The 20,176-nt window shown below is 37.0% G+C and overlaps 1 protein-coding gene across 2 annotated transcripts in view; it reads left to right on the forward strand.

The window, feature by feature from the left end:
• The window catches only part of crm (cramped chromatin regulator), a 47,947-nt gene extending 27,797 nt beyond the window's left edge, over nucleotides 1-20,150 (forward strand). The window contains exons 3-20 of one of the 2 annotated variants that reach the window (XM_085196281.1): nucleotides 1,430-1,580; nucleotides 2,017-2,301; nucleotides 3,212-3,415; nucleotides 5,639-5,814; nucleotides 6,096-6,249; nucleotides 6,723-6,887; nucleotides 7,237-7,721; nucleotides 8,122-8,376; nucleotides 8,761-9,016; nucleotides 9,583-9,715; nucleotides 10,242-10,344; nucleotides 15,677-15,784; nucleotides 16,671-16,791; nucleotides 17,205-17,286; nucleotides 17,913-18,016; nucleotides 18,462-18,602; nucleotides 19,211-19,353; nucleotides 19,527-20,150. In XM_085196281.1, the coding sequence (XP_085052407.1) occupies nucleotides 1,430-1,580; nucleotides 2,017-2,301; nucleotides 3,212-3,415; nucleotides 5,639-5,814; nucleotides 6,096-6,249; nucleotides 6,723-6,887; nucleotides 7,237-7,721; nucleotides 8,122-8,376; nucleotides 8,761-9,016; nucleotides 9,583-9,715; nucleotides 10,242-10,344; nucleotides 15,677-15,784; nucleotides 16,671-16,791; nucleotides 17,205-17,286; nucleotides 17,913-18,016; nucleotides 18,462-18,602; nucleotides 19,211-19,353; nucleotides 19,527-19,643 (3,183 nt within the window). In that variant the 3' untranslated portion in view covers nucleotides 19,644-20,150. The remainder of the gene's footprint in view (nucleotides 1-1,429; nucleotides 1,581-2,016; nucleotides 2,302-3,211; nucleotides 3,416-5,638; nucleotides 5,815-6,095; nucleotides 6,250-6,722; nucleotides 6,888-7,236; nucleotides 7,722-8,121; nucleotides 8,377-8,760; nucleotides 9,017-9,582; nucleotides 9,716-10,241; nucleotides 10,345-15,676; nucleotides 15,785-16,670; nucleotides 16,792-17,204; nucleotides 17,287-17,912; nucleotides 18,017-18,461; nucleotides 18,603-19,210; nucleotides 19,354-19,526) is intronic. The other variant, XM_085196282.1, reaches the window with a different exon arrangement.
• Nucleotides 20,151-20,176: the final 26 nt, after the last annotated feature.

Raw genomic sequence — 20,176 nt, forward strand, 5'->3', positions numbered from 1 at the left:
AGCTGTTGGATCAAGAACCGGATACAGAAGGCAGTGTTACTTGAGACGGCACGTATTGTGCGGCGGTTCCTCTCTCTGGAGCCCTAGCCACCGATGGCTTGGACCCTTGTCCCGCCCTCGGAAGAGTGGTTTTTTTATATTTTTAAATGTATCTTTTTTATAATAATTTATATTTAAAAATGTAAAATTTATTCACATATTTAATAAAAGTATATTCAGTAATAGTCACTTTTAGCATTTTATCTAGATTGAAATTATAGCTTACTGTATAACATACTAATAAATAATTAAGGAGATGTCACTGATTCCAAATGACCTAGCCTACGGGCGGCACAGTGTGAGTATGACCGACGCGAACGGGCAGATGACGTTGACGGTTTTATAAATTTTCATACATTTTCGAACTTTATTTGTTGTTTATAATTAATTTAAAATACACTTTGATTTTCTTCTTATTTTATTTGATATTGCCCGCTAAAATTATCCTACTTAATAGAGAGAAATGTTTAGTTATTTCGTAGAGTCGATATCTATGTACGCACGTACGGAAAACTTTAGGTACTTTTTCTAATATTAAGAATACCTATCCTTTGGTTACTTTTAATCCTTTTGTTAGTTCATTTAATTTTAGTTTTTTAGTTAGTTCAATAACTCAGATAATAATTTTTCTAATAATGTGTATCTACTTATTATTCTTTTTGATTATTTGAGCTTATATTTTCTTACTAATTCTATTGAGAATTGAAAATAATTTCATGAATATATTTAATAAATATTCTTATAGTTGAAGCAGGCGTAGCCGCGTCCGGGTCCACTAGTTACGTTAATAAAGGTTCCCAATAACATTTCTTTTTAAATATCTTCCAGTACAGACACCGACCCTCTTAACATTTTATTTTTATTATAAGTATAGAATAGATATAGATATAGGTATATTTCTTGTACATTAACATATATGTGAAGCTCCGCTCTCTACAGGAGACGCAACTACTTCTACACACACACACACACTATTTTCCGTTCTCGTAGGAATGTCGAGAAATCCTCTCTTATTGCTCCCCTACACTCCTTAACCTAACATGTAAAATTTCAACTTTCTATGTCCGTTCGTTTCGTGGTTAAGCTATTGGCCAGTAACTCATTAATTTTATTTTGTTTACCTTCATGATGCATCCCGCACATAGCATAACCTAGTGTTAAAACACTCTGTTCCCCATTCAGACACTGCCGTTTGCCACTTTCCGCCGACTTCTTGAAATATTTTGTGTTGTGGGGCGGTGACCAACGCCGCACATTGCCTCATTACCAGAGCGGAGAAATGAAAATATTTAATACCTCCGAGTAGCAATCAAACCCACAACCGTGGCGTTTTCAGGCGCAAGCTTGTGGTCCTACACCACGAATAAATAATAAAATATTTTTCATTAAGGTAATCGTAAACCCAGTGATGTCACCAGGCGGCCCGAACCCTGAAGAGGAACGCACTGAGCTACTCGGCTCTTTAACCACGCAGCAACAGCAAAGGACAAGTGCTAGAGTGATCAAAAAGTTGAGGCTCGAACCGCAAGCAGATAAACGAGGTAAGGTATAAGGAAAATTATTGTTTTTTTCTTATGTAAGATATATTTAAAAAAAAATCAGCTTTACGCTGTATCCCGCAACCAGCAGAGACAGAGGGAACCTACTATTGTGATATTTCTTTTATAACATTTTTACAATTAGTTACTTTAGTTACAGTAAATGCTGTTATTTTAAAGCGACTCAGCGTCTGTTACGCGTTTGATTCCCATTCGGGAAAATGTTTATTTTTATTTCCTAGCTCTGGTTGCCAAAGCTCGGTGTTGAGTTCCGCTATTTACATATAATGTCCCGAAAATTAGGCAGTGCGTAAACCTGGGCGATGAGTGCAGGACGGTGTGAAGACTAGGTTTTCTCTTTCTCTTCCTGCTGTGCACGGAATACAATGTGAAGCAAAAAAAGTAAAGTTAAAACTTTTATTTTCTTCCTCATTCTCAGATGTTACGGAATGCGAAACTCCAAACAAAATTGACGACAAGGATCCTCTAAAATTCCCAACAGTGAAACAACGAATGCCCAAAGCTCTCTGGTCTGCTGATGAAAAAAGCTTATTTTTTGAAGCTTTAAATGAGTATGGAAAAGATTTTGACGCCATTACAGCGTATATTTGTGCTAAAATGAAGAAGAAAGGCATGTTGGATGGATTGAAAACTAAGACTCAAGTTAGCCATTTCTATTATAGGACTTGGCATAAACTGTCTAAGCATATTCATTTTGATGAAAGTGAGCAAAGAATTCATACTTATATATTGTTTTTTAATATTTTGTTATGAATTATTGCATAATATTTAATGGTTTTTGGCATAATTACTCCACACAGAAATGTTAATAAGTGCAAATTAACTGACATTAAATTGAAACAAACACGAACATTTGACATTGAGTTTGGCTGTGAGTTTTTATAGAAAGTTACATACATACACATATATAGCTTCACGCTTTATTCCTAGCGGGGTAATCAGAGAGAACGGAGCGCCAAACGCTACGGTCTCTACATACCTCTTTCGCCTCGTCCACTGTCATCAATCTCTTCATACATGCCCTCCGGGGGATCCTCATGCTTTTTACGTATCTTTCCTCCAGTATCTTTGATACTGTCTTTTCGAAGGTCAACCGAGGTCTCCCCCTACCTCTCTTACCGTTCACTTTTCCATCATAAATCTTTTTTGCCATTCTTTCATCACTCATTCGTTCGACGTGTCCAAACCAGCTGAGCACGTTCTTCTTCATTCTCACTGACTCCTCATGATCATCCCTATAGAAAATTTATTTTTGCAATATTTTAATTTTTTTAACCTTAGTGAATGAGGAAACCTGTGCTCGTATTGGAAAAGTGGTCAAAGAGGGCAATATGACAATATGCCCTAGCTAGAGGAAAGACTACTACTTAGAACATTTATGTGTAGAATTTCCTTGACATTTCTAAATGCCGCTAGTATCATAATATTATGGATTTTAAAGATTCATATTATACACTAAATCATAATAACAATAATACTGACATGTCTAAATATTCGCATATTTTATGTTATGACGGATCTTTTCTTAATTTTGTGAAGATTCAATCCAAATTTACGTATAGACATAGTCACATATTATTATTTTGATAACATATTTATATTTACACATTTAGATGTCAAAAAAGTAGCTCAAGAGCTCTACGCGCTAATCAACTACGGTGAGTTACGGCGTAAGCTGGCATCAGTGAATGAGAAAACCTGTGCCCGTCTTGGTGAAATGGTGAGAGGTGGCAGTATGGCGGTGCGAGCCAGGGGCAAGACTTTAAGAGTCAGGACGCCTATGTGTAGAGCATTAAGACGGTTGAATCAGATCGCAGGTATATATGTATGCAGAGAAGTCGGTACACGAGGTTTAGTTTGTTTGGTTGGTGTACAATGCCGTGTAAAGTATATATTATTGAAAAATACAAAAAAAAAGTTAAATAGTATTACTTTTATATTGTTTTCACAAGACAATAGATCGTTAAGTTAATTGTGTAACTATAATAATAATTAATTAGAATAATTATAATATTTGAAACAACTATACTCAGTGGCGTAGCTAGGGGGGTGCGAGCGGGGCGGTCGCACCGGGCATCAACAGGAAAAGGGCATCAAAGTCGATGATTAGTGTGTTTTTTTTTGTTTTTTCGACCTTATACCATTTTAAAGGGCATCAAGTCCTCACGATCACGGTTTTTTTAGAAGTCAATGTCGACGATTACGTTTTTTTTTTTTTTAGAAGTCATCGTCGATGATTACTTTTTTTTTTTAGAACTCATCAACAGAAAAGGGGCATCAAGTCTCCCGAGCCGCACCGGGCAGCAAATACCCTAGCTACGCCACTGACTATACTTACTATCATGTAAAGAATATAAAAGACTAGCGGACGCGCGCAGCTTCGCTAGCTTATTTAGAGGTGAATTCTAATAAACCATGAAACATGTTTTCAATGAAATATTTTTAAGAGTCGAAATTTCAAATTTTATAAAAATCGGTGGCGATTTGAAGATTTTTCCATACAAACTTTCAACCCCTTATTTGCACCTTTAGGGGTTGAATTCTAGAAAACCATGAAACATGTGTTCAAGTAAATACTTTTAAGAGTCTGAATTTCAAATTTTATAAAAATTGGTGCCGATTAAAAAAAAATAGATACAAACTTTCAATCCCTTATTTGCACCCTTAGCGGGAGAATTCTAGAAAACTATAAAACACGTATTCAATTAAATACTTTTAAAAATCTAAATTTCAAATTTTATAAAAATCGGTGCCGATTTAAAAATTTTTCCATACAAACTTACAACCCCTATTTCACCCCTTTAGAGTTATAATTTTTTAAAATCCCTTAGTGGATGTCCAGATTATGAAAGTAAACATCTGTCCAAATTTCACGTTTCTACGCACAGCGGTTACGGCTGTGCGTATGTCTTACCTCAGTCAGTGAGGACAAGTCCTTTTATATATATATAGATTACGGGTAAAAGTTGTAGTTATACAGTTTTTATATTTTAATGCATACGAATATGCACTTATAGATAATGTATTTATAGATCTTTATTTTGTCATATCCCATATTAGACACTTTTGATAAATTAACGGCCCTACCACGGCTTCGCCCGCAAATTAAACACATACCTATATATTATAAACTATACTGTAAAGTGTCTGTCTAAATCCGTTCAGTAGTTTTTGCTTATAAGTGGAACAAACATCCATCCGCACGAACAACTTTCTCATTTATAATTTTAGTAGGTAGGATAATACAAAAATATTTTTATTAACTAATAACAAACGGATGCAGTCTGATACTTTTAAAATGCCACAAAGATTTTATTAAAAGTTGTAACAAGAAGTTATATATTCGACATAAATTGTATAAAAGAAAGCGCGGCGGCGTCGAGTTCCGCCACTCGACACGCATTGTCTGGAAGATTGGAAGGAGAAGGGAGTGTCCTACCACTAGGTTCCTTCTGGCCAACCTGCTATTTTTCGGAGACAGCGTGAAGATAAAAACAGAAAGATAAAAATATTTTAATATAACCATAATGTGTATATATAAGTCTTGATTGAAGTCATCACGATTTATAATATTGTCTTTAAAAGTTGTCACACTTGTCTTTAAGCTATTTCCCATACCCTCTACCATCACATTTTTCATGTTGGTATCTTGAATGCAAACGCGACATGTTGTGGCTTCGATTCCCACTGTAGGAAATGAAATATTAAATATTTTCATTTCTTCACTCCTGTGTCGAGGTAAAGCGCGGCGTTGAGTCCTGCCACTCAACGCGCTTGCCCCCAGAATTAAACTTTTTACACTACACCCGTAAACGTCGATTGGATTCCCACTCGTACTCCTAACAAGACAATAAGTGAAGCGTAGAGTTCCATACCTCAACACGTAATGTCTCGAAAGTTAAGCGTGCGTGGGGAAAGGAGTTCTTCCAGTCTACTATATGCGAAAAAATTGTGTAAAGACTTTTCATTTTAATTCAATAGATAAGTAATTCTAAAAATTATTCCGTTTTTTCTATCAATAACCCAAAATAATAACTTAGAACGTGCATGTGGCGCTCGTGTATGCTCCCGAGCACAAGTGATGCTAAGGGCACGTGACTCAAGCGCGTGGTCGCGGGTTCAAGCCGCGGCACATAATCCTAGGTCAGCTGCCACAGTGCCTTTGCGTACTAGATTGGTAGCTCTCTTGAAAGCCTTGGAAATAAGATGGAAGTGTGTATCCTTTTTTTTGTCAATTGTTACATATATTATAGAAGCACATTAATTGAATGTATCTAATAGAGCTTTTATTTCTCGAAATGCAAGCAAACTTGATTTTTGTAGGGTGGTGTATGTAACATAACATTAAAGTTATTGTTGCCTACACTTCACTATATTAAACATTGTGGAATTATTAAACCAATTAAACCAAATTTTAAAATAAAAAACTTAAAGAAAAAATTAAATTAAATTAGTTATTTGTTAAACCTATCTAATATCCTTAATATAAATATTCAGTATAATTATAAATATATAATATCGGAAAATGGTATAGATACAAAAATAAATGAAGAACACAACAAAGATTGTGATGAATACCAAGAGATGGGTGAACGTAGAAAAGATCTAGAAGATCATCTCAATTTGGAAACTGATAGAATTATTATTCAAGGTACCTACCTATATGTAAATGAAATTGACGTTTAAATAATTCTATTTTTATTTTGTAACAATAAGATTTAGATAAAATAATAAAGTTTACGTTGTTAATAAAATATTTCTACATAAGCGTATCTAAACGCAACGCAACATGTAGCATACAAAAATAATTAAAAAGTAGTAGTCGTGAATCTAGCTAATACTGTAATGTTATAAGAAAGTACTAATCACCAAGTAGGAATCTACTAGTTATAAAAATTTGGACATAGCAGCATTTGAATGCGCGTTTTGAAACTGTCCAAGAGTCACTTGGCCAAATTCAGCTACTAGCTACTAATTTTGAGACGTATTCTGAAAATAAATTTTTCTAAGCATGGAATAACATTTTATAAATGTCAAAAACATATTTTTTGTCTCATTGTACGAATAATGTCTTATGAAAATAATAATGAAATAATACATACTTGATACTATTAATATTTTTAGAACACCGCTTATCTAAAAAGGTAGCCTTACATCTAGGACCTAGACCAGGTATAGAAATTCACTTGCCAGTGTTAAGTCCAAGCGAACAGTTATCCAGTCAGAAGATCTGTTTTTCATCCTATTTAGAAAGAATGGGCTCGTTAAGACGAGATAAGGACAGTGGAGGTAGGTTTAAAATTTTGAGGGGATTTTTTTTAGCTTCATGTTTTATTTTTCATATAATAATTAAACCAGTGTTAGCTCACTCCGCGTCCTTTTTTCTACCTAATTTTAAAGACATTGCACGTTGAGGGATTTGGCGAAACTTTATGCTGCGCTTTGCCTTGTTACCACAACTGTTGAGCGAGAAATTTAAAATAATTCATTCCTTCGAATGCAAATCGAAACGACAGCTGTCTCCTTTACAGTAACGCAATACTGCCTCATTCCTCATTATTAGTAATTACATATTCATTTCTTTTCTTTTATAATAGATAAATTATAAATTAATGAAGCTTTGGTTGTAATTTTTTAGTAAAAATTCGTACACCAAAACGCCAAAGAAAAGATAGTATGACGGACAAAGATAAAGAAAATGACAAAAAATTCAAACTAGACGATACAGAGACAAATAAACTGATGCACATAGACGAAACAGCCATAGATGGAATTGAACTGATGGCCCATTACAAGCACAACCATGACGATGAAGAAAAACCAAGTACTGAAGACGAGAAAGAAGTGAAATCCGAAGAAACCGCTGAGGAGGAGGGCGATAGAGATGTCCCAGAGCAAGATAAAGATATTTCAGAGCGAGACAAGGATATTTCAGAGCCGGACAAAGAGATGTCAGACCGAGACAAAGATATGTCCGAACGAGAAAAAGATATGTCAGAGAAAGAAAAAGATAGCTTTTCAGAGATGGAAGATGATGAAAAATACAATAAGAGTGACACTGATAATGAAAGTGATGGGAGAGGTGATAAAAGTGAGAACAATCAAAAGTTTAAGAATTTAAAGGTGTTTATTAAATTTCTTTTTGGTAAAGTCAAGCCTTTGTATCCTACATATATCAGGGTATGCAATAGATACAGTATTAATACACGTGGTTCCTCATTTTATGACCTGTTTTTAAAACACTACGTGTTAATTGGCGAAACTCTACGTCGTCTGCTTATCAAAGCGAAGAAACGAAAATAATTTGTTTCTTTCAAATCTGTGCAAATCGATTTCATAACTGTTGCGTATACAGTTAGATGCTGTGTCACTGCGTCACGACGACCTCATTGAAATATGATGTACTGTGCATTAAAATGTTTTATTTCAGTTAAACTATTTTAATAATTGCCTAATATTCTAAGTTAAAAATAATTTAAGCTAATATATTATTAAGCTAAGATATTTTTTTTATAAATTACAGGTAAAGTTTAGATTACGTCCAAAGAAACGTGGCGGCAGCATCTACACATTAGTTCTTGATAATAATTCTGATGAAGCCAGAATCGAAGAACCAAAATGTGAAATTTCAAAAATGGAAGAAATTAAAATAGAAGAATCTAAGATTGAAGAAGAATCTAAACCAGACATAGATGTGGAACTAGCGATGAGACAGATAAAGAAAGGGTGGAGTATGTTTGACGCGGGGGAGCTAACCATTGGTGATTTATATTTAATGGTAAACATCTTCTATAATATTTTTTTTAGTTTTTACTTGCGGTTTTGGTAGGTCAAATGAAAATAAAGAAGTATTTATCGAATAAAAAAATGTTTTTTTTTTTTGGTTTTGGATAGATTATAACTTAGATAAAGGCAATCAATCAGGCCAGAAGCACAAAATGTACTCTTATTTACAATTTCTAAAAGAGCAAATAATGTTCTTTTCTTATTTACTTTTTTCAAGAGAAATTAACATTACGATAAATTATAAAATTTTACAGCATGAGTGATCCAAAAACCAATAAATTTTCTATAGATTATAATATTTCTAAAAATACGACAAATGCTAATCTCTAGATAATATAAGATAACCCTATAGTTAAAAAACAAACCTTTGTTTTAGTTCGGTTCCCGCTCAAAACTCGAATTAGATTACTGGTGGGCAGAACCAACATCACCGTTGCCACAGCCCCTCAAACTGCACAAAGAAAACAAAATAATGGACATGAATAGGGAAAAAGGGAATAAAACACCGGAAAAAGGGGACAGTTCAGTGGAAGATGAGAGGGATAAGAGAGAGAGTGATAATGACATGTTCTCTCCCAAGAATACGTTTAGTCAGGACAGTAATGACGGCATGTCGGGTGATGAACGAAAATGTAAGGGATTTTTGGCTTTCAAACACTTTTTAAATTGGTGTACAAATAACAAAGAAATTGTAGGACATACATAAAGAAATATATGCAGTTATCGATATAACCTTCTCCATTATTTTTTTGCTTCACCTGCATCCGGCACATAGCATAGGCAGAGTAAACATTTCATTTCCTCTAGTGGGAATAATATAATAACCTATGGTGTTTATAGCTATACACTTATATATATATATCCACACCGATTTTGGCGATGGCATTAGAATTAGCTAAACATATTTATTTATTAGAGGCCATCGTGGCGCAAGGCCACAAGACGATTGTGGATTCGATTCCCACTTGGGGGAATAAATTAAAAATATTAAAAATACTAAATTCTTGTTAGTATTTTCATTTGTTCGCTTTGGTGCCAAGGAGAAAGTGCGGTGTCCGCCGCTTACCCTGCAATGAGGGGAAAAGAGTGTCTTAATACTAATTAAGTATTAATACTTAATTCCTTTACCTTGCATATGCAGTATACGGCGTGAAGCTGATAGCAAAAAAATATTTAATACATTATTACTCCACTATAGGTGAACAACTATCGTCACCAGATCACAAATCAGGTAGTTTGAAGCTAGTCAACAAGTTGATCAACCGTCCCGCCGCTCTGGCCGGAGACTCGGGAACCTCGGGACCCTCCGGCACTGCTTTACTTACTGACAGGTTATGATTTGTTATTTTTTTTACTTTTTCCGTATCAATAATGTCGTTTCGTGCAGACGAGTCGTGAATGACCTAAAGTTGAGCTTTCTATATTTTGCGTCTTTTAAAAAAAGTTTGAATTTCAATATACTGTAACTATGTATATGTGATATTAGGAAATGTACACTCCACTAATTTATTTTTTTGCATTTTGTTGAAAGAACAATAGTAGAAATAAATCACGTGATCTAAGTATGGGAAATATAATTAATTTAATTACAAAAAAAACAAATAAATATCATATTATATGAAACCCCCAAAACGAAAGTGATCTAACTAATAAAACTGCAATTTAGTCCTCATAAAATATTGTAAATATTGAAGAATTTTATTAGATATATTTTATAAGAACTATATTTATTTATAAGATATATATTTATTTATTTATAAGAATTTTTATCACTTATACAAACTTTAAAAAAAAAAACTAAATTTTTAGCTGTCTGTGTATTCCGTTATAAATACATAAATAATAATGAGTTTTTAGATTAAAGCGTTTATTGGCGCTAGCGGGCAACACGCATGTGAGCGCCGCCGCGGGAATCGCGCGCTGCAGCTGCGGGCATGTCTGCACGCAGAAGAAACAACAGGTAGTATTATATTATTGTATTATATATAGTCTAGATTTCATCTTTATAAATTTTTCGCTATCTCATCAATGCAGTTAAGACACCGTTAACCCTGTTCTTATCGTATCTTCCATCTCTACTGAACATACTTCCTAATTTTCCCAGATTAGGCTTCAATTTTATACATTACTAGCGGACCCGGACGCGGCTACGCCTGCTTGAAATATATGAATATAATTTCTATAGAAATATAATTTCAATCTAGATGAAATGCTAAAAGTGACTATTATATTTATTTTCATAAGGATGAATATCAAAATGACGCGGTAAGGAACGCGGTCGCGTAGCGACGACGGTTGTTATTAACATGGCAGAATAAATTGCGTGTCAAATTAGAAAGTATTTTAATTTATTAGTATATATGTCTTCTTCTTCTTCATCCTGGCATTAATCCCGGCTATTGCCAGGGTCTGCCTTCCTACACAACCTACTCCACTTTGCACGATCTTTTGCATCCTCGGTGGTTAGACCATTGGCTCTCATGTCCTGCATCACGACATCCAACCAGCGCTTCCTTGGGCGTCCGGGAGGTCGCACCCCAGGGACTGGTATAGCAAGGCACTTGCGTCCGACATAGTTCTTAGGCCGGCGCGTAACGTGGCCAAACCATCTCAAGCGACTCTCTTGGAGCTTATCCGCTACGTCACGGACCCCAAGACTACCTCGAATGAATGTGTTGCGTATGCGGTCAGACCGCGTTACGCCGCACATCCACCTCAGCATCTTCATTTCCGTGACGTGAAGCTCCTGAGTGTGCCGAGATAGTGCTGGCCAACATTCGCTGCCGTATAAAAGAACCGGTCGGACGATGCTCTTGTATATCAGCCCCTTGAGCTTGGGCGGTATTCTGCGGTCGCAGACCACACCAGTGACCTCCCGCCATTTGGCCCAGGCAGCGCTTATCCGGCCATGGACATCGTGATCGATGCCTCCAGACTCGTGCATAACGGATCCAAGGTACCTGAACTTCTCCGACTTAACGGCTGGCTCAGGACCAATAAGGATGGTGCTCGAGTCCCGGCTCCCGCAGGCCATGTACTCTGTCTTCGACACATTTAGTTTAAGACCGCCGTTCTCAAGCGTACCCTTCCAGAGGTTCACTTTACGCTCCAGCGTCAGTCGGTTCTCGGCAATGAGTGCTATGTCGTCGGCATACATCATCAGCCATGGAGGCTGGTCCTGGATGTGAGCCGAGACAGTATCGAGCACTACATTGAATAAGAACGGACTAAGAGCCGAGCCCTGGTGAACCCCCACCGTAATCGGGAAGGGTCTAGTGTCGCCAACAGCAGTCCTAACCATAGAAGCGGAATCGTGGTACATGTCTCTGATAATCTCAATATAGGCCTCAGGGATCCCTTTGGATCGCAATGCCCACCAGATACACTGACGAGGCACACAGTCAAAGGCCTTCTGCAGATCTAAAAAGGCCACATGCAGAGCTCTCCTTTTTTCCCTGTATGCCTCCATCAAAGTTCTGAGGGCGAAAATGGCGTCCATGGTGCCCGATCCTGGCTGAAATCCATATTGAGACTCAGAGATAGTACACTCTCGGCGGAGCCTGAGGTCGATCATGCGCTCGAAGAGCTTCATGGTATGACTCATAAGCTTAATGCCCCTATAACTACCACAATCTTGAACACTGCCCCTTCCTTTGTAAATAGGGGTAATGAAGCTAAGCCGCCACTGATGCGGCATCTTACCAGTGTTCAAGATATGGTTAAAAAGGTCAGTAAGCATGAGCACACCAAGAGAGCCCAACGATTTCCACGCTTCGATCGGAATGTCGTCAGGTCCCACCGCTTTTCCGTTCTTCATGCGTCGAAGGCAATTACGTGTTTCGTCAAGGGTTATTGGGGCAATAAGTCCGAGGTTAGGCGGTGGGTCGTGATGAAGACTGCATGGGTGCTGAGTATTCAGCAACTCCTGGAAGTAGCTTCTCCACCTCTCCTTCACAGAGGCATGACTACAGAGCAGCGTGCCCTGGGAATCTTTGACGCAAAGACATTTTGCGATATCTTGCGTCACTTTATCACGGGAACGTGCCAGTTTGTAAATGAGCTTCTGCCCCTCCACAGTTTCAAGTTTATCATACAATGGTGACAAACTTTCACTGCGGGCTCTGGCTACAGCTCTTTTACAGGCACGTTTAGCTACTGTGTACTCCAGTCTGTCTTCAGGAGAGTTGGATTCCTGCCACTTCTTAAAGGCAGCCTTCTTTTCACAAGTCACCTCCTGCACCTCGTCATTCCACCACCATGTCTCCTTGTCGATGACACGTCCTCCCCTAGAAACGCCAAGAACTCGCCTGCCCGCCGCAATGATTGCCGACTGAGCCCGATCCCAAGCATCCTGAGCAGTCTCGGTGTTCGTCGAAATATCGTGACTTTTCACCTCTGCCAGGAAGTCGGTCTGCATTGGTCCATTCAGCAACCACCACTTGATCCGAGGCCTACGTTTCTCGGCTACTTTCTTCTTCGGAGTGACGTTAAAGTCCATGACAAGAAGACGATGTTGGGCCGTTAGGCTTTCGCCTGGAATGACCTTACAGTTAGTTACCCTGCCCATATGACACCGTCTGGTCAATAAGTAGTCTATTTGAGTTGAGTGGGACCCGCTCTTATACGTGATAAGGTGCTGAGAATTCTTTTGGAAGAACGTATTCACGACGGCCAGATCAGACGCAATACAGGTTCTCAGAATGTTTTCTCCCTCTGCATTGCGAAGACCGTGCCCAAAACCCCCGTGAACACGTTCATACGGCTCAGCAGCCTTACCGACGTGCCCGTTCAAGTCCCCCCCAACTAAGACCACTTCGGTAGACGGCACAGCAAGTAGCACCCCTTCATACTGCTCCCAGAATGTCTCCTTTTCGGCCGCGCTACATCCCGCCTAGGGAGCATAGGCACTGATTAAGTTTGTGATAACGCCCTCAATCAGTACCCTCACTCGCATCAAGCGGTCGGAGCGACGGTCAACTTCAAGGAGCCCATTCTGAAGCTCTTCAGAAAGCACTACCGCTACACCGTTTCTACCCGAAGGTGACCCAGTGTATATAAGCCGGTAACCCTGTCCGATGTTACGGGACTTATTGCCCTTCCAGCGTGTTTCCTGGAGGAAGGCACACTGGACCCGACGTCTCATGAGTACATCTGCGAGTTCCCTGCATCGTCCGGTCAGAGAGCCAATATTCCACGTTGCAAAGCGGAGTTTCCTTCTGGGTACTAGCGTCTTTAGCCGTGCCCGTACATGACACGGTAGCCCTTGCCCACTTGTCACAGGTGTAGGGCGATGTGCCTGCGCGTCGTTTTGCGGCGACGCCCTAGCCGTACCCAGTCTTTTCTTTCGTTGTCGGTCCATATAAGTGGCGGTTGGCGGTTTTTAAATGGAGCGACTGCCGTCTGACCTCCAAAACCCCTTTGTGGGGAAAACCGAAGGGAGAGGAAAATAGAAGGGTAGGATAGGAAAAGGAAGGAGGGAGCTAAGGAAGGAGGAGAGGGGGGGGGGGACACCATTCTTACGGACTGGATGAGGATATAAGAGTGGCGGCTCGAGGATCCGGGGTCGCGTACCCGTATGCCCACAAACCAATATCGGACAGATATTAGTCTGGGCACCCTCTGGAGGTATTAGTATATATGTGTAATGTAATATTATATAGCCTATAGCACTTCTGAAGAATGCAGCTTTCATACAAAACAAAAACAAAGTAAACCGATCCAGTAGATCCAGAGATCTTAGCGTTCAAACAAACAAACAAACAAACTCTTCCGCTTTATTATATTAGTATAGATGTTTACAGTTACGTATCCGTAATAAAAAAATAAGAAAAGAGGGTCCCAACCCTATTAACAAAACTCCGCTATCCGTCTCTCCATCTGTCAGTAGGCTTTATATCAGGAAGCATAATAGTTAAAATTTTCACACATGATGTGTTTTTGTTGCCACTGTTTTATAATTAAAGGGGCTTCCTTACAAAAAAATTAATTTATTTGTCCTTTTATTATAGACTAGCGGACTCGGACGCGGCTACGCCTGCTTGAAATATAAGAATATAATTTCTATAGAAATATAATTTCAATCTAGATGAAATGCTAAAAGTGACTATTATATTTATTTTCACAAGGATCAATATCAAAATGACGCGGTAACGAACGCGGTCGCGTAGCGACGACGGTTGTTATTAACATGGCAGAATAAATTGCATGTCAAATTAGAAAGTATTTTAATTTATTAGTATATATATGTAATGTAATATTATATAGCCTATAGCACTTCTGAAGAATGCAGCTTTCATACAAAACAAAAACAAAGTAAATCGGACCAGTAGATCCAGAGATCTTAGCGTTCAAACAAACAAACAAACAAACTCTTCCGCTTTATTATATTAGTATAGATGTTTACAGTTACGTATCCGTAATAAAAAAATAAGAAAAGAGGGTCCCAACCCTATTAACAAAACTCCGCTATCCGTCTCTCCATCTGTCAGTAGGCTTTATATCAGGAAGCATAATAGTTAAAATTTTCACACATGATGTGTTTTTGTTGCCACTGTTTTATAATTAAAGGGGCTTCCTTACAAAAAAAATAATTTATTTGTCCTTTTATTATAGACTAGCGGACTCGGACGCGGCTACGCCTGCTTGAAATATAAGAATATAATTTCTATAGAAATATAATTTCAATCTAGATGAAATGCTAAAAGTGACTATTATATTTATTTTCACAAGGATCAATATCAAAATGACGCGGTAACGAACGCGGTCGCGTAGCGACGACGGTTGTTATTAACATGGCAGAATAAATTGCATGTCAAATTAGAAAGTATTTTAATTTATTAGTATATATATGTAATGTAATATTATATAGCCTATAGCACTTCTGAAGAATGCAGCTTTCATACAAAACCAAAACAAAGTAAATCGGACCAGTAGATCCAGAGATCTTAGCGTTCAAACAAACAAACAAACAAACAAACAAACAAACAAACTCTTCCGCTTTATTATATTAGTTATAGATAATGACACAGAATCCTTCGAGCGCGAGTTCGACTCGCACTATGCCGGCTTTTATTTTTTAATCGCTTGATAGATAGTTAGGTTTACCACTTGCAACTATAAAGTTGAATTGATTTACTTTCGTCGGACCTAAAAATTTCGCACTTACTCGACTTTATGCGACATCGACATCGTGAAAAAAAAGCTACAGATTGTTATTTTTTTTCAAAAATAATTATGTTATATATGTAAAACGAAATTAGATTATTATTTATATTATTTTTTTCATTATATAGAAACAGCATCCCGGCATCGTACCGCCAGTGTCTCTGCAAACAACGTTATCAGATAGTTCTACTCTATTTAGACATCCCACCCCCATCGCGCCGAGAGTTGAAACTGAGGTACTATATTAAATATATATATTGAGGCTTCGGGTTGTATTGTTTTGGGTTCGATTCCCTTTACGATACTTGCTTAGGTAAGAAGAAGCGGACCTTATTAGAATTCTGCGAATTGACGAAACCGTCTACGAATTTCAGAGGCCCATATACGAATCGGTAGTCATTAGTCAACTAAGACCTTTACGAGCACCTTATACCAAGCTATAGCTCAATATACAACATACAAAATGATGCTTGCACTACCCTGACAACTGTCCGAGGAAGACGCCTTCGACAGGCAGACAGACTTCCTTTGTCGGATAAATGAAGGTTCCGTGACTGATATAGTAAACCTCAATATCAAAATGGCTATGACCTTTGGAAGGACTCTTCCGTCAAACATCATAACTTATAGTACAGTACGTTCGTGACCAGCTTGAAGTTAACTAAATTTAATAGTAAAATAAATTTTTACTTTTGATTATTTTCTTCCTGGGTGTACAATGCGAAACGTTCAACCTGACCTAACTGCAGGTCACCAATCGTCGCCAGTACTATATGTGACTTTAGTTGAATTTAGAATTTAGAAGTCGGCCAGTCGTGGCGCAGCGCACCTGCGTGCTGCAAAGTGTGCTACAAAATCGAATGATTATGGGTTCGATTCCCAATCGAGGAAAGGAAATATTTATTTAAATTTATATGTTCATTTCTTCGATCATGTGTCGAGGCAAAGCGCGGCGTTGGTTCCACTCAACACGCAATGTCTGCAAAATTCGGCACAAAGTAGGGAACGGAGTATGTTAACATCAGGTTCCTGCTATGTGCGGGATACAGCGTGAATCTGATTTTTTTTAGAGTTTAAATCACATGACATAGATGTATTTTACATATATAATGTTATACCCAGGGCCCGCGCGCGCTGTGCTTGGACGGCCTTCCTAAATGGCGTCGTGGGCGACCGCGGATATGTGCGAGGCGTGTCGTGCAACGACTTTTACCACTTTTGCCCAAATTACCGCCACCTAGTGGTAAGTTGTGTTTATATTTATTTTAAACTCCAACATATATAATACATTCTTTTTCAAAATAAATTCTATATTAAACAATGCGTGATATACAAATAAACATGTTTGTAGTTTTTTTCTAAAAGTAACATTATACAGCTTTTTGGTTGAGTTATTGAACTAATTTATATATATAAACAAATTGAGATGTTAAAATTGCTTTAGTTTTGTTTCAATAATAATATTACTATATTCTAATTATATCATTTTATTATTTCCTTTATTTATATTTAATATAATATTTACTTCATTCACAATAAATAGATTCATTTCTCGACTTTCAGTATCTAACTATGTGTTAATACATATTTATAAATGGAAAAAAATATTTATTTTTCTGAAAATACCTTCACGCCCTCGTTTACTTAATTTGACAGATTTGATCCCTGTAAAAATGGTGTCGAACCCAACGCCCTCGATACCTCGCATCTTACCGAAGCCTCCGCCGCAGTCACTTGAGTAAGTGTTTGATTATATTTAAATCTATGTCTGTATATGTAATAAAATTATAACTGATCTCTGGCTATACTTTAAGTTATAATAGAAATATATTATTGAGGCCGTCGTGGCACAGCGGCACAAGGATGTGACTCGAGGAAGTGAAATATTTATTAAATTTATATTTCAATTTCTTCGCTCTGGTGACGAGGCAAAGTTCGGCGTTGAGTTCTGCTACTCAACACGTAATGCCTCCAGAAATCAGCAGAAAGTGGGGAACACTAGGTTCCCTGTGCCTACCCTGCTGTGTGCGGGATATAGCATGAAGCTGATTTATTTATATATTTTATATTATTAGGGTAAAATGTGTTATAATTACATTTTCATTTTTCATTTTCTTACCAAAGGTAGCAGTATTTTAATTCACTTTATTTTTATATATAGTAATTATAATAAAGTAATTATTAGAAATAACCGATTATCTGATTTACCTGAATACACTTTGCATTGAGTTGGATTTGAATCTTCATTTTTTACACATGTAAATGAAAGTCCCAAAATTGCAAAAAAAAAAAATATTTTATTAATTTAAACATGAACCAAAAAATAATTATAATATTAATAATATTTTTTATTTTTCATGACAGTCCATCTTACTACGTTTTGAGTGAATCAAACGGACAGTTTTTCTTGCATGACGGCGACCAACGTATACCTATCACACCTTTACCTGACTCTTCAAATGATATAGGTTAGTATAAAGATATATTAATAACTAGCTTTTATTTGGCTCACTCCCTTAAAGTTATACCTAGTTTAGACGCTTATGACGGATCGGTAGATGTTTTGGTTGCTGTCTAAACGTTGAAGTTATTTCAACTTTTGCGTTAGGTTTATCTATTATATCATAATATTGCGCAGATCCGCTCATCATGAAAATTCAAATGGAACCAGCAGATAAACGCGTTTAATCAAATAAACTTTTCAACTTTATAATTTTATAATACTTTCAAGTTGGGGCGGAAAGACAATCTTGACACAATATTATTTCTGCTCACTTTGCTATACAGCATGAAGCAAATTTTTTTTAGATATTTTTTTGTTAGCTTCACGCTGTATCCATTAGCGTACGACTTGCCTCAGATAGATATTATTTGTGATAATCTTGATTTCTGAATACGAAAATATTGTTTCAGTAGAAGACCTAAAAACCGACGAGGATGAAGATATCAGAGATATAAAAATAGTAAAAGTTGAAGGTTCTGAAGGTGTCGCAGAACAAAAAGATGGAAAAGATAACGAAATTAATCCGAAAACAGAACAAGCAGATATGGCTAGTAAGTAGTCATATAAATAACTGCATTTAATTTAATTATTAATAACACATATTTATAGAGTATAATATTTTCTTCTTACTTTCCTACACAGATGCTACCGACAAAAATAAATTGTAACAAGCTTTAGAATTTTCCCGTAGCCAGATGAGACCATAAAGTATCTAAATACATCTCTAAACAAAGGCACCTTAGAGATACGACAAAATCGCTTTTCAGCGTCGATATAGCTTAATTGGTCAGAGCGCTTGGACGGTTTCCAAGATGCGTGGGTTCAAATCACGCTACTTTTATGTTAAAATGTAAAAAATAATTAGTCAGGTTATATCAGCAGTTGAGACGTAGGATTTTTATTTCATGTTTTTAGAGAGCTTTTATAAGCGAATCAACAGTTCTGGGCTCGATTTTCACTACCCAGCTTTTCTAAGAGTGCGGCGTTGAGTTAAATCAACCACCACCATGGTGCAATACCCCATTAGCGAAAGAAAATACTCGTTTAGACATCACTTAGATTTAATTTTACAGTGAATGTGAAAAATCTATGGTACTAGACAAATCTCTGTAGAGTGTTACCAGTTTAAATAATAATTATATTTTCATTTCTCCCCCAGGCTTCCTCCCTTCGGAGTCCATGTCGCTCTCCCCATCCAGGCTGCTGCGGGACGCCGAGGGCTGGTTGGAGGGCTCAGTCCAGGACTTCTCCCTCAGCAGCTTCCTTGGTCACCTGGAGAGCAGACCCCAGCCTGAGCTTGTGGTGAGATTTGTACATATGTTTATGTTATTTACCATATATCAAAAACATTCATAAATAAGTTGTAATAAGCGTATAAGAATTTCGACGTACCTTGATGAGGACAGTTTCACAGTTTCGCTGTTCAAAATTTTTATATGTTTCCTAAAAAGTATAACAATAGTTTTTGTTGACAGGTGGACTCTCAATTACAATCACTTATGGCCGAATCAAGTGTGGATTACGTCGCTAAATTTGCTGACCTTGCAGCTGAGGTCACCGATGACCCTGACCTTACTGATGATCTTTCATAATAATTATTTATAACGTTAAAAAAGCAGCTTCACGCTTTATCCCCCATACAATTGGGTAGACCCAGAGGGAATCTAGTACTGTTTTATCGAACGGCAGAACTCAACGGCACGCTTTGTCTTGTTGCCAGATCGGGAAAATTAAAATAATTTATTTCTCCAAGTAGGAATAGAACCCATAACTTTCGAATTTACAATCGCACGCTTATGTCCCTGCGCCACGACGTCTTCAATGTATTATATATTGAACGGTATTTTATGTTACGGTATTTTATATTATGTTATGTGTAACATAGAACATTAAAATTACAGTTGTAAAGTTTTTAATGGATTAAAGCATGTTGTTTTTGCTTCAATATCGTTTATTTTAGCTTTTATCGTAAAATTATATAATTAATTTTATCTGCATGTTTTTAATATATTTTTTTTAGATGTGTTTGTGTATATATAATACTTCATTTATTAAATTAAATTGATGTACTGTAAAATAAATAAAGAATATTATTGGACTGTTTTGAGTTATTATTTACTTATTT

This window comes from Heliconius melpomene, chromosome 13 (genome assembly GCF_056956725.1).
Source record: "Heliconius melpomene rosina isolate 202511_hmr_F chromosome 13, ASM5695672v1, whole genome shotgun sequence".
In the NCBI taxonomy this organism is placed as follows: domain Eukaryota; kingdom Metazoa; phylum Arthropoda; class Insecta; order Lepidoptera; family Nymphalidae; genus Heliconius; species Heliconius melpomene.